This window comes from Geotrypetes seraphini, chromosome 5, assembly GCF_902459505.1.
Source record: "Geotrypetes seraphini chromosome 5, aGeoSer1.1, whole genome shotgun sequence".
Classification (NCBI taxonomy): domain Eukaryota; kingdom Metazoa; phylum Chordata; class Amphibia; order Gymnophiona; family Dermophiidae; genus Geotrypetes; species Geotrypetes seraphini.
The window spans coordinates 185,323,068-185,336,016 of NC_047088.1; the positions used below are offsets into that span (position 1 = coordinate 185,323,068).

At 43.3% G+C, this 12,949-nt stretch overlaps 1 protein-coding gene across 2 annotated transcripts in view; it reads left to right on the top strand.

The window, feature by feature from the left end:
- The first annotated feature begins 7,478 nt into the window (after positions 1 to 7,478).
- Positions 7,479 to 12,949, top strand: part of ZSWIM2 (zinc finger SWIM-type containing 2) — a 53,838-nt gene continuing 48,367 nt past the window's right edge. For both annotated transcript variants that reach the window (XM_033944298.1, XM_033944297.1), the window contains exon 1: positions 7,479 to 7,801. In XM_033944298.1, coding sequence (XP_033800189.1) covers positions 7,791 to 7,801 — 11 coding nt within the window. In that variant the 5' untranslated portion in view covers positions 7,479 to 7,790. The remainder of the gene's footprint in view (positions 7,802 to 12,949) is intronic.

A 12,949-nucleotide genomic window follows, 5' to 3' on the forward strand; every position in this document is an offset into this window, starting at 1 on the left:
AACATTGAATTTAGAGCAAATGCACATTCACTGTTGGTTTAGAAGTTTGGGTGAACTGACAGAAATCCCAAAGGCTGGGGGAGGGGGGGTTCCATGGTTGCCATGGGAACTGAAGAATCAAAAAGAAGGTTTTGATTCTAATGTTTGCAGGTTGAGTTTGGAAGATTGCTGTTGGAGCTTAATTTGGACTTGCAGGTTGGTAGTTAGAGTTGTCTGTAGTGCTAGAGTAATTGACAAACTTACAACTGGAGAAGTGAAGTCAGGAAGTCAAACAAGCCTTTTTAGTTGGTATTAAGGGCAGAAAGGTAGTAGCTGGCACTGTGGTGGTATTTTGATAGCAATAATATTCATCCGGCTATCCAGATACTTAACCAAATAACATTAGGACTGCAAATGGTTCTCATGAAAAGGTGGGAGTTGTGGTCGCCAAAAATTTGATGCAGGCAGGTTGGGGAGTGTGGAGAACCAGAAAATCAATCAGTTCACTTTATTTCTGCTTTCCTACCAGCCCCGATGATCACTGCTGCCACTAGCCCCAACTAGCAATGTGGCTAATCTTCTTTCCCCTCTCCTCTAGCAATCACCACAACCTGTGTTACCACAATGATCACTGCTGCCAGTAGCCAAAAGCTAGAAATTCTGTCCTGTGTGACCATGATCTCTAGTGCCAACTTGGCCCTGTAATGTGGATTCTTAGTCCCTCCTTTGTGGCTGTGATCACTGTTATTTTGAGGAGGAGGAGATAGGTCTAGGAAACACCTCTGCTCTCTTTCTCCTTCTACTAGCTATGATCATTGGACATAGAGGGGTAACTTTAAAAGGAGGCCTGGAACAAGAGGGATATTGAAAAAGGAAAGACTCTCTCTGAAGCCTGAAGGGGTTGAGAGAGAGAACCTTGGGAGTATGAGAGATAAGCCTGATGCAGTGGGGTTTCTATAGAAGGGAAACTCATGGGGTAGCATGTGCCTTTCCTAACCATCTCCACCACCAAAAAATGGTTTTCAGTATTAAGAATGTATAGGGATTTGGGGATGAATGATAGCAAAAACTCTGGGATTAAATGAGGACTCAGAGACTGGGTGGAAGTAAAGGTGCATTGAATAATGACAGGAATTATGAGAATGGGGTCTCAGAGTTTGGGTAGCACTGAGGACAAGCATCTGTGTGGGTATATATGTAAGGGAATGTTAAATGGGATGGGTATTGAGATGGGATACAAAAGGAGAGAAATGGAATGATGCTGTGATCTACATCCTTCACAGTATCACAGCATCATTCCATTTCTCTTCTTTTGTATCCCATCTCAATACCCCATCCCATTTAACATTCCCTTACATATATACCAACACAGATGCTTGTCCTCAGTGCTACCCAAACTCTGAGACCCAATTCTCATAATTTCTGTCATTATTCAATGCACCTTTACTTCCACCCAGTCTCTGAGTCCTCATTTAATCCCAGAGTTTTTGCTATCATTCATCCCCAAATCCCTATACATTCTTAATACTGAAAACCATTTTTTGGTGGTGGAGATGGTTAGGAAAGGCACATGCTACCCCATGAGTTTCCCTTCTATAGAAACCCCACTGCATCAGGCTTATCTCTCATACTCCCAAGGTTCTCTCTCTCAACCCCTTCAGGCTTCAGAGAGAGTCTTTCCTTTTTCAATATCCCTCTTGTTCCAGGCCTCCTTTTAAAGTTACCCCTCTACGTCCAATGATCATAGCTAGTAGAAGGAGAAAGAGAGCAGAGGTGTTTCCTAAGCCTATCTCCTCCTCCTCAAAATAACAGTGATCACAGCCACAAAGGAGGGACCAAGAATCCACATTACAGGGCCAAGTTGGCACTAGAGATCAGGAGGTGAGCAGGAGTCCTCCACCTACAGTCCTGCCAGTATTGGGGGTGCTGTTTCACTATCACATTTTCAATAGTGAGGAACAGACAAACTCTCCAGGGAACATGTCTGTCCCTACTGTTTGAAAACAGAATATTGACGCATTGCCTCCCACTGAGTTTGGTTCAATCACAACTATCAAACTACTTGGAACAACATCAATTGTTGGATGATTCCCAATCAGGATTTAGATCTCAAGTTAGCACTGAAACTGTACTAACAGCATTGCTGGATTATTTACATACTTTATTCAGTAAAGGTAGTAATGCTCTTGACCTACAATTTGATCTAAGCAGTGCATTCGACTTAGTCGACCATGCTAAGTTATTAGAATGCTTAGATTTTTTCGGTATCCATGGCAAAATATTTTCTTGGTTCCAAGGGATTCTTGAAGCACGTCTGTACCAGGTCAAGATCAATAATGATTTTTCCAAAATGTGGAAAAATCCATGTGGGGGTCCCTCAGGGCTCACCGCTCTCATTCATTCATTCAATTTTCTATACTGTTCTCCCAGGAGAGCTCAGAACAGTTTACAAGAATTTATTCAGGTATTCAAGCATTTTTCCCTGTCTGTCCCAGTGGGCTCACAATCTATCTAATGTACCTGGAGCAATGGGGAGATTAAGTGACTTGTCCAGGGGTCACAAAGAGCAGCATGGGTTTCAACCGACAACTCCAGGGTGCTAAGGATGTAGCTTTAACAACTGCCAAAGCGAAATATTGAAAAATGTATATCAACACAAAATATACCACGTACTACACCAAGTTGATATATAGAATATTACCTACCAGGAGGAAAAGATCTCAGATATTTACCACATAGGGAACATGTATGTTTTCTCCCTATATTGGAGTGGTATATAGTTGTCTTTCATCGATCAAAAACCTCCTTTCACACAAAATTTATATTTTTGTATAATAAATATTTTAAATATTTTTAAATCTTTTTATCTTTTTATCTTATCTTTTTATATATATAAAGTGCAAATAGCGTTACTTATCTGCTTCTTTGAAAATGTAGAAAATTCCAAGTGAAAGTGCTGGGTGCATGGATGAAAGTGCTTATTTGGAAATATCCTCTATTGAAGCACTTTCATCCATCGATGAAAGACAACTATATACCACTCCAATATAGGGAGAAAACATACATGTTCCCTATGTGGTAAATATCTGAGATCTTTTCCTCCTGGTAGGTAATATTCTATATATCAACTTGGTGTAGTACGTGCTTTAACAACTGCACCACACTCTCACCTACCTTATTTAATGTTTATCTTTCTTCTCTTGGCTCAAGTATAAGTAATCTCGGCATAAAAATATTCAGTTATGCTGATGATATCACTATCACTCTGGACCATATCCTAGGGCCTCCGAGCATGCACGGCCGCATGTGACATCATTTGCGCATACTCAGAGGCCTTCCACACACAGCTAGAGCTTTCCAGAACCTGGACAACTGCTGGGTTTCGGAAAGTCCGTCCAAGAACACAGACAGTTCTCTACAAAGAGGACATGTCTGGGTTGTCCCAGACGTCTGGTAACCCTAGCAACAGTAATGTGGAGATGAAAAATTGAGCAAAAGGATGGATCTGTGCGCCTTAGTAAAAGGACCCCTATATTCTTAAGTATTACTTAAGATGTTTGTGGAATTTATATATATAATCAACAACAGCAAGGGAACTTATTTATCCAAGGTGATACTGTGAATAACTCTTTTACTAATCACCTTTCTTTTTAATTCAAACACTAATACTTATTTCAACACAGAGCTGATCTGGTAAAGTGAACACTCAGACCTGGGTCTGAGTGTTCACTTTACCAGATCAGCTCTGTGTTGAAATAAGTATTAGTGTTTGAATTAAAAAGAAAGGTGATTAGTAAAAGATTTATATATATAAATCAGGAAGGATTGCTTCCTTCTATTTAACTTGATTGTAATCTGCACTAATGTATTTTGACAATGTGGCAGAATATAAATTTTTATATCGTATTGTACATCCCTAGCATGATACTGCCTCCAGAACTGAACACAATACTCCAAGTGAGAACTCATCAATGACTTGTACAGGAGCATTAACACCTTTTATGCTGGTGATTCCTCTCTATGCAGCCCAGCATCTTTCTGGCTATGACCACTGCTTTGTCACATTGTTTCTCTGTCTTGAGGCCCTCAGACACCACGGGCCTCACCTATCAAACTGTGCTAGCAGTTTTTAGCACAGAGATCCGCGCTGAATGGCCCATTAAATTCCAGGTAGTTTACTATTCTTTCCTTCAGCAGACCTTTTATTATTTTTCCAACCACTGAAGTAAGACTTACCAGCCTGTAGTTTCAACTGCTTCTCTATTACTGCTTTTGTGATGAGGGACCTCATTCGCTCTTCTACAATCTCACTTAACCTTAAACAAAGCTGCAAGAGGTCTCACAAGAACTTCTCTGAGTTCCCTCAGTACCCTAGGATGAATCTCGTCCAGTTCCATACTTTGTTCACTTTTAGTTTTCCTAGTTATTCATAAACACTTTCTTCTGTGAATGGTGAGAAATCTACGCCATTCCCATATACACCTTCGTCAGCCAACCAAGATCCTTCTTCAGAAGTTGATTCCATGAACACAGACAGAAGTATTTGTTTAGCATGACCACTTTTTCATCATCATTTTCTACATAGCAGTTCTCAGCATCTTTTAGTTTCACAATTTCATTTCTGGGTCTTCTTCCTTTTTCCAATATACCTGAAAAAAAGTCTTGTCTCCTCTTTTTCTATCTTTAGCCATTTTTCTTCCACCTGTGCTTTTGCCAATCATATTTCTCTCTTCACTTCTTTGAGTTTTATCCCTTATTCATGTCTATGTTTCTCTTCTTAAGATATTTTGTGTTTCTTGAATAATATGTCTTTTGCCTTTATTTTTTCAGCCACCTATTTAACCATAATGGTTTTCTTTTCCTCTTGCTTCTATTAACTTTCTTTACATAGAGTTCAGTTGCCATTTTTATAGCATATTTCAGCTTGGACCATAGTCTTTCCATTTCCCATATATCCTCTCATTCCATCAGTTCTTTCTTCAGGAAGGTTCTCTTTGCAACATCCCTCCTATGCGGGAAGAGGAAGTCACAATAAGGAGAAGGCTTCCAGGGCAGAGCAAAGGTTGCAAGCTCACCTTGCTGTTGCTGCCGGCAGCCTGAAGATTGCAGCACAGAGGAAATAGATGGGGGAAAGGGAGAACTATAACTGACTCCTGGGTAGGGGCTGCAGAGAGAGAGAGAGAGAGAGAGAGGTCAAAACCTGGACAAACTCCTCCAGTTCTGAAAAGTGTGCAGACAGACAGTTCTCTAAAAAGAGGACATGTGTGGGTAAATCCAAACGTATGGTAACCCTACTCCAATGATCCCTGGGAATGCCTCCACACAGATCATGTCAAAGTATACATGCTATTGTGTACTAGTGCATATGTGTGCCCACATACAATATTAAAATGGCAATTTCCAAAAGTCATATAGCCAAGTTTATGGTTATTCACCTGGATAATGTGGCTATTTGAAAATTATTCATTGTCCCTACAAATAACAGGGCATATAAGAACATAAGAATTGCCGATGCTGGGTCAGACCAGTGGTCCATCATGCCTAGAAGTCCGCTCCCGCGGCGGCCCTTAGGTCAAAGACCAGTGCCCTAACTGAGTCTAGCCTTACCTGTTTATGTTCTGATTTAGCAGGAACTTGTCTAACTTTGTCTTGAATCCCTGGAGGGTGTTTTCCCCTATAACAGCCTCTAGAAGAGCGTTCCAATTTTCCGCCACTCTCTGGGTGAAGAATTTCCTTACATTTGTACACAATCTATCCCCTTTTAACTTTAGAGAGTGCCCTCTCGTTCTCCATACCTTGGAGAGGGTGAACAACCTGTCTTTATCTACTAAGTCTATTCCCTTCATTACCTTGAATGTTTCGATCATGTCGCATCTCAGTCGCCTTTTTTCAAGGGAGAAGAAGCCCAGTTTCTCTAATCTCTCACTGTACGACAACTCCTCCAGCCCCTTAATCATTTTAGTCACTCTTCTCTGGACCCTTTCGAGTAGTACCGTGTCCTTCTTCAAGTACGGTAAACAGTGCTGGACGCAGTATTCCAGGTGGGGGCATGATAACCTTCTCTGATATGTTCATGATCCCCTTCTTAATCATTCCTAGCATTCTGTTCACCTTTTTCGCCACCACCACACATTGCGCGGACGGCTTCATCGACTTGTTGGCCAGTACTCCCAAGTTTCTTTCCTGGGGGGGTCTCTCCGAGTACTGCACCGGACATCCTGTATTCGTGTATAAGAGTTATGTTACCGACATGTATCACCTTACATTTATCCACGTTAAACCTCATTTGCCATGTCATGGCCCATTTCTCGAGCGTGTTTATGTCACGTTGCAGGTCTTCACAATTCTTCTGTGACTTCACTATTCTGAATAACTTGGTATCGTCTGCAAATTTAATCACCTCGCTAGTCATACCAATTTCCAGGTCGTTTATAAATATGTTGAAGAGCACAGGTCCAAGCACCAAACCCTGCGGCACTCCACTCCTTATGCTTTTCCAGTCCGAGTATTGTCCATTTACCCCCACTCTCTGTTTCCTGTCCGCCAACAGTTTTTAACCCACGTAAGTACTTCACCGTCGATTCCATGGCTCGCAATTTTTCGAAGTAGTCATTCATGCAGGACCTTGTCAAACACCTTCTGAAAATCCAGATATACAATGTCGACCGGTTCTGTGTTAATGTGGCTGTTAGTATTGCTTTGCTTTGACTACACTAGCCCCGGAAGCTTCTTCCCTAGGCCACCTCTAGTCTGCCTAGGCTGACCCTAATACCTATTTGTCAACATAAAACACTTGTCATACCAATAAAGTTTATCACAATTCCTGGTGATGCATGTTTGGAACCTGGGCTGTTGGAAGTGCTGCAAAGAGTCTAAGAGTGCAATTGGCATTCCTCAGTGTTATTACAGGGAAAGAAGAGGAAGTAAACTGGGCACTTCCTCCTTTCTCCAATGCAGAGCAATGCCATCTTTAACACACAGAAAGAGATCAGAAAGACAAGTTTAAGGTGCTGCCAAAGAAAAGGGACAGACACAACACACCTGACCCCTTTTCATCCCCATCTCAAGCTGCAATTCCTTGTACTTTCCAACTTCATTTGCTGACTCTCTACTTGTAAAGCCTGCTAGATTCCCCCTTTGAAAATATACTTTAATACTGATCTATCTCATCATTCCTTTAGTCTGAAATTTTGTTCAGTATTAATCCAGCCGTGCATAGTGCAGAAAGTAATCTGATCCATGGAGCAGAGCCACTTCCCACTTTGTAGCCCTTTTTGTCTCCTAATTTTAAATTGTCATACACATTGAAGTACTTGACATTGCGTGTACAACAAACTTTTAATTAACTTGTAGCTTCTCTCTTTTTTCTCGCTCCTCCTTAGCGTTTAGGGACTGTAGCCTTCTCTGCTCTCCACGACGCATCTAATTACTTGAGTTGCCTGGTTACAAAGAAACAAGCAGAAATGAAGTGCTTTAACAAGACCAAGCTGTTTCCTTAACTGGCTGCCACTGGGTGTCTGTATAGGAACCAGGCTGAGGCCATTAGGCAGGATTTTTACAAACTTCCTCAAGTGCAGAAAGGTGGACTTCTTTTTGGCATAGTCAGAAATCCCAAATGTATTCCTTATGCTTCACACACTATGTGGTCTGCCTCGCTGTTTGGAATGCAGATGGATGGAGAGCTACGCACAGAAGAATGGAGGGACACAGCCTCCCAATAACGCTTTCATTCAATTTCACAAAGAATGCATAAATTCATGGAAGGGATTGGAGAGATGAGACATCAGAAATGGACTTGAAGATGCTCAGAGATGAGGACCAAGTATGGTAGAACAGGTTTCCTGAGTCTTTTGTTTTTTTATATATGTCAATGCCTTTTTTGATGTTGCTATAGTGGTAACGGCTGATAGCTGAATAAAATCATGCAAGCTAACGCAGCAGACATGTGCAGACATACATTACTTGTTCAGATGTGGTGAAAAAAATATTGTGAGCAATGTTTTACCTATAGGCTGCAAACCTTTCTTGTAGCTATGGCTCAAGTATACAGAGGAGCTGCTGAAAAGTTCTCAGCCCAACCAAGAGGAGAATAATGTAGAGTCTTGAAATTTGCTAGTTATTTCACATTTTTCTTGATACTTTCCGTTTCATTTCATATCATTGAAACAAAAAGTGTCAAGACAAGTGTAGAATATATATATACTAGTCTTCTAGCCCGTTACATTAACGGGTGCTAGAATATATGTGTGTGTGTCTCTCTTTATTTCTTTCTCTCTCTCTCTCCTTAGCCGCTTTCTTTCTTTCTGTCTTTCTTTTTCCTTGGCTGTCCATCACCACCCCTTGCCTGCTCCCCCTATCCATTCTCCCTTCCTTTTACCTCCCATGTGTCCACCACCACCCCTTCACAGCTCTCCTTATGCAGCAGCAGCCCTTATCCCTTTGTTTTACCTCCCCCTGTCCAGCAGCACCTTCCTTCTCCCCCTGTCCAACATTAGGCCTCCTTTCCTTTTTCTTCACCCCCCCTGTCCATCAGCACCTCTTTCCTTCTCCCCCTGTCCAGCAGTAGGCGTCCCTTCCTTTTTCTCCCCCCCTCCTCCTTCTTATCCCTATGATACACTTACCTTGCTCTACCCCTGATCAGAGGCTCCCGACAGCCGCCCAGTTGCACCCATTGGAAAAGTTCCCTCTACGGCATCCCGCACCCCTCCTGACGCGACTCCCGCTGTCTTTCTTTCTTTCTGTCTGTCTCTGTCCCTGGCCCCCTTTGTCTGTTTGTCTTTCTGTATATCTCCCTGCCCCTGTGTCTTTCTTCTTTTCTTTCTGTCTCCCTTCCTCCCTCTGTCTGTCCGAAGCAGCATTCCCTCCCCCTCCATTTCCCTCCCCCCACACCAGTTCCCTGTGCACCTGCCCCTGTGTCTTTCTTCTTGTCTTTCTGTCTCCCTTCCTCCCTCTGTCTGTCTGTGCAAAGCAGCATTCCCTCCCCCTTCCGTTTCCCTCCCCCCACACCAGTTCCCTGTGCAGCAGCATTAGCGTTTCCTCTACCCCCTCTCCCTTCCCACAGTCGCGACTACAAACGCGGGCCCGAGTCCTTTGCCGCACCCCCCCCCTTCCCTTCCCTTCCCGCGGGCCCGACTACACATGGCAATTCAAGCAGCGTGTGCAGCAGTCTTCACACGCTGCTTCGGGTCCTTCTACTGCCCTGATTTACTCTGGCACGTCCGGAGCAAATCAGGGCAGTAGAAGGGCCCGAAGCAGCATGTGAAGACTGCTGCACACGCTGCTTAAATCACCAGTCGGGCCCGGGGTAAGGGAAGAGGGGGGGCGGCAAATGACTCGAGTCCCGGGCAGCGGAAAGTTGCTGGGCTCCTCAGTGGGGGCGCTGAGTGGCCGCGATCCCTCTCCTCCCAGACCCCCCCCCCCCCCCCCGGAGGAATGGAGATCGAGTTGCCGCCATTTGGAAGATCGTTCTGCCCTGCTCCTTGCCTTAGTATATTTTTAAGTTGAAAGACACGGTTGTGGCGGCTCCTCTCAAGATCCCCGACTGCATTGGACTTCCAACGCAGGTGGGGATCCTGAGAGGAGCCGCTGCCTCGTCTTTCAACTTAAAAATATAGTAAGGCAAGGAGCAGGGCAGACCGACATCCGCCTCGGGGGAGACAGCCGCCGCGTCCGACATCCGCCTCGGGGGAGGAGAGAGGACTTCAGGCAAGGAGCAGGGCAGATCAAAAAACAGCATGGGCCGACAGCCGCCGTGTCCGACATCCGTCTCGGGGGAGGAGAGAGAGTGTTTCGGGCGCATGCGCACTCCTATCTGAGATGCTGTACATCTCACGGAAAACGGACGCATGTGATGGGAGTGCGCATGCGCGGCCTAGCATTTTATTATATTAGATATAAAATCGTATGTATGTATGTTTGTTCCAGTATAACTCCAAAACGCATGGACAGATTTTAACCAAACTTGATATACATATCAATTACTATCTGGGAAAAAATACTGTGGAGGTGACATGCAAAGAATCATCAAAAAAGACAGATATTGCTTTGACCAATGGTTTGAAGCTTGGGGAATGATGTCACAGTCAACAGTATATAAGGAAGTGCAGCTATAGTGTGATGTGGTGTGGTGAAGCCTAAACAGAAACAGAAAACTGAAAATTTGTGTGATGTTAATCCTCAAGTGAATGTAAACCAAAACCCAAGGGAATTTATATCCGGGCAACGCCGCGAACAACTTCAACTAGAGGTATGGGGAAGGGAAGGGAAGCGCGCATGTGGAGGGAAGGGATGGGAAGAGGGGGGGGGGGGCAGAGAGGAGGACAGGTGCCAGTCATTTAACAGTATATAAGGAACTGCAGCTGTGGTGAAGCCTAAACAGAAAGTGAAAACTGAAAATTTGTGTGATGTTAATCCTCAAGTGAATGTTAAAGGGAATTTATATCTGGGCAACACCGGGTGATTAACTAGTAACTTATAAATTTCAAGGTTCCACATCATTTTCTTGGTTAGACTGAGAACTTTTTAATGGCCCCTTGTAGTAGTGGGCATATAACTACACTCTTTTATAAGAGGTATGCTATCTGCTTTCTTTGTCCTGTTCCTATTTCTGATCACATGTTGATTCGTTGTTACTCTGAACGTTTTGATAATGATCAGTAACTAAACTGAATAAGTTGGGAAATCATTCAATTGTTTTCAGTTATCTATTTATCTGATTATTTAGCCTATCCTTCTAAAATTATGCTTTGAAGAGGACATATAATAAACATGGAGGGGCATAATCAAAACATACGTCCGATTTGGATGTATGGTGCTAGATGCCCAAAGTTGTCAGTGGGAAAATGCCCATGTTTGAAAAATACGTCTAATTTTTGTTTTTGTTTTTGAAAATCGTCTATCTGGACGTTCAGGCCATTGGATCACCCAGACCACCAGGATGTCTATCTTTATACCACATTTTTCACCAAAATTTCACCAACTCCCAAATGTCCAGCTCAAGACCATTTGGACATGGGAGGGACCAGTCCTGTAATAGACTTGCCACCCAGAAATGCCAACAGAGCAGTGGGGCACCTTAAGGGGCACTGCTGTGAACTTCACATAAAGAGTGCCAGATAAACATCTCACCAGAACTCCCTTATAGGTTAGGTGAGCTCCCCAAAACAAGCCCCAAAACTGCTATAACCACCTGTCTACAACCCCAATAGCCCTTATGGATGCAGGTGCCACCTATATGGCAGTAGAGTAGGATTTTGGGGGGGTTGGTGGCCTCACATTTTCTACCATGAATGTAGTGGTTAGGGTGGCTTATGGGACTTACTACTCCTCTCTATAGTTCACTAGCCCACCCCACAGGCTATTTAAGACACCTGTGTGCAGCTCTATTAGTCTTTCCTATACCAGGTGCTGATGTTCTGGAGATAGATATGTACTTTTTTATTCTGATCTTTGTGGGTGTGTGAGAGTTTTTACTTTGTCTCTGTAGTGGTTATCTGGTCACTTTGGATACCTTTTTGGCACTTATACCTGTTTTCGCATCGTCTAACTCACAATGACTAAGTTTCATCCAGGATGTCTAGTAAAACATTTGATTATCCCTGCAGGATGTCTAAGTCAATGTCGGCCTACATCCTGCCCAAATATCGCCCTGACCACTCCTCCAGATACGCCCCTTTCAGCTCTGGGCACACAGCGGCATTCAGAGGCATAAGAAATCCTGCTACATGACTAGAAAATTGGTTTGGTTATCAGCACTTGGAAGTCATGTCTATTAGGACGTCAAAGTGCTGACTTAGGTGGATTTTTAGACGTTTTAAAGTTTTGATTATGATCCCCATAGAGCAGTGTTTTTTGCAAACGTTTCCGGCCAGCACCACACTAAAAAAAGTGCCCCGGCCAGAAGGTACCTGGAAGTTGATACGATGATGTCACACGCATGCATTACATCATCACATCAATGTCCGCACATGCATGCAAGCCCATCTGGCCGCAACCCTGCCGTTACAGGGATCCAGGAGTTGCGGGGAGAAGAGAGACACTGGCCAGGAGGAAAGTCAGCTGTGCCGGCTGACTTCCTACAGGACATGCCTCTCGTCGTGAGAAGCACATCCTGTAGGCAGTCCGCCGGTGTTGACAACTCTTCTCCTCGCCAGTATGTCGCGGTACACCAGAAATCTCACTGCCATAGAGTATAAATAATACAATAATAGAAAAACAATAAAAGAAGAATGCAATGATATGAATACAACATACTCTTATTGTTACCAAGCCAGTCAGTGGAAGGAATCTGAAGATTATCCAGCAATCACAAAAATGTGGAGAAAAAAGCCTCAAACTTAAGTAGCAGAATAAATATAGAAAACTTCAAGCTGCCTTTAATCTTATCACTGGCATAAAAAGCACTACATAAAATTTGCTTCAAAGAGGTCCAATCCACTGTCTGTTTACAGGATAATTAATATATCACTTATCTTTAACTGGAGAGATAGTCACATAGTCCAAAGTCCCCAAATGTTCATAAAATCTTCAATCCTTACCAAAAGATCCATTAAATTCCAACAAAGGTCCTTGTTTCACCAGATTACCTGGCTATGTCAGGAGAAAATCACTCATCCGTGCACTAATGGCACTCAATATAACAATATACTTCCCTAATCACCTCATATAATTAAATTATAAATCAACAAAAAGTGAATATTTTTGTGTGAAAAGCTCAGACCCATCAACCAACCTTTTGTGATTTACCCACGGGGATGGTTTAATGTGAGACCATCACAGCTGTTCACTGTCTCAAACCACCATATTATTTTAAGATCTTAAACTACTTCTTCCATTCATCACTTATCTTTTAAAGGTGGTCAGGCTGTGACTCCTCAGAAACTGCTCCGGTACTGTGTAAAACTCCAGTGAATGCTGTCTCTCATATCCCGGGGTCGAGGGAGGGGGACAAGAGGCACTTTACACACCACTG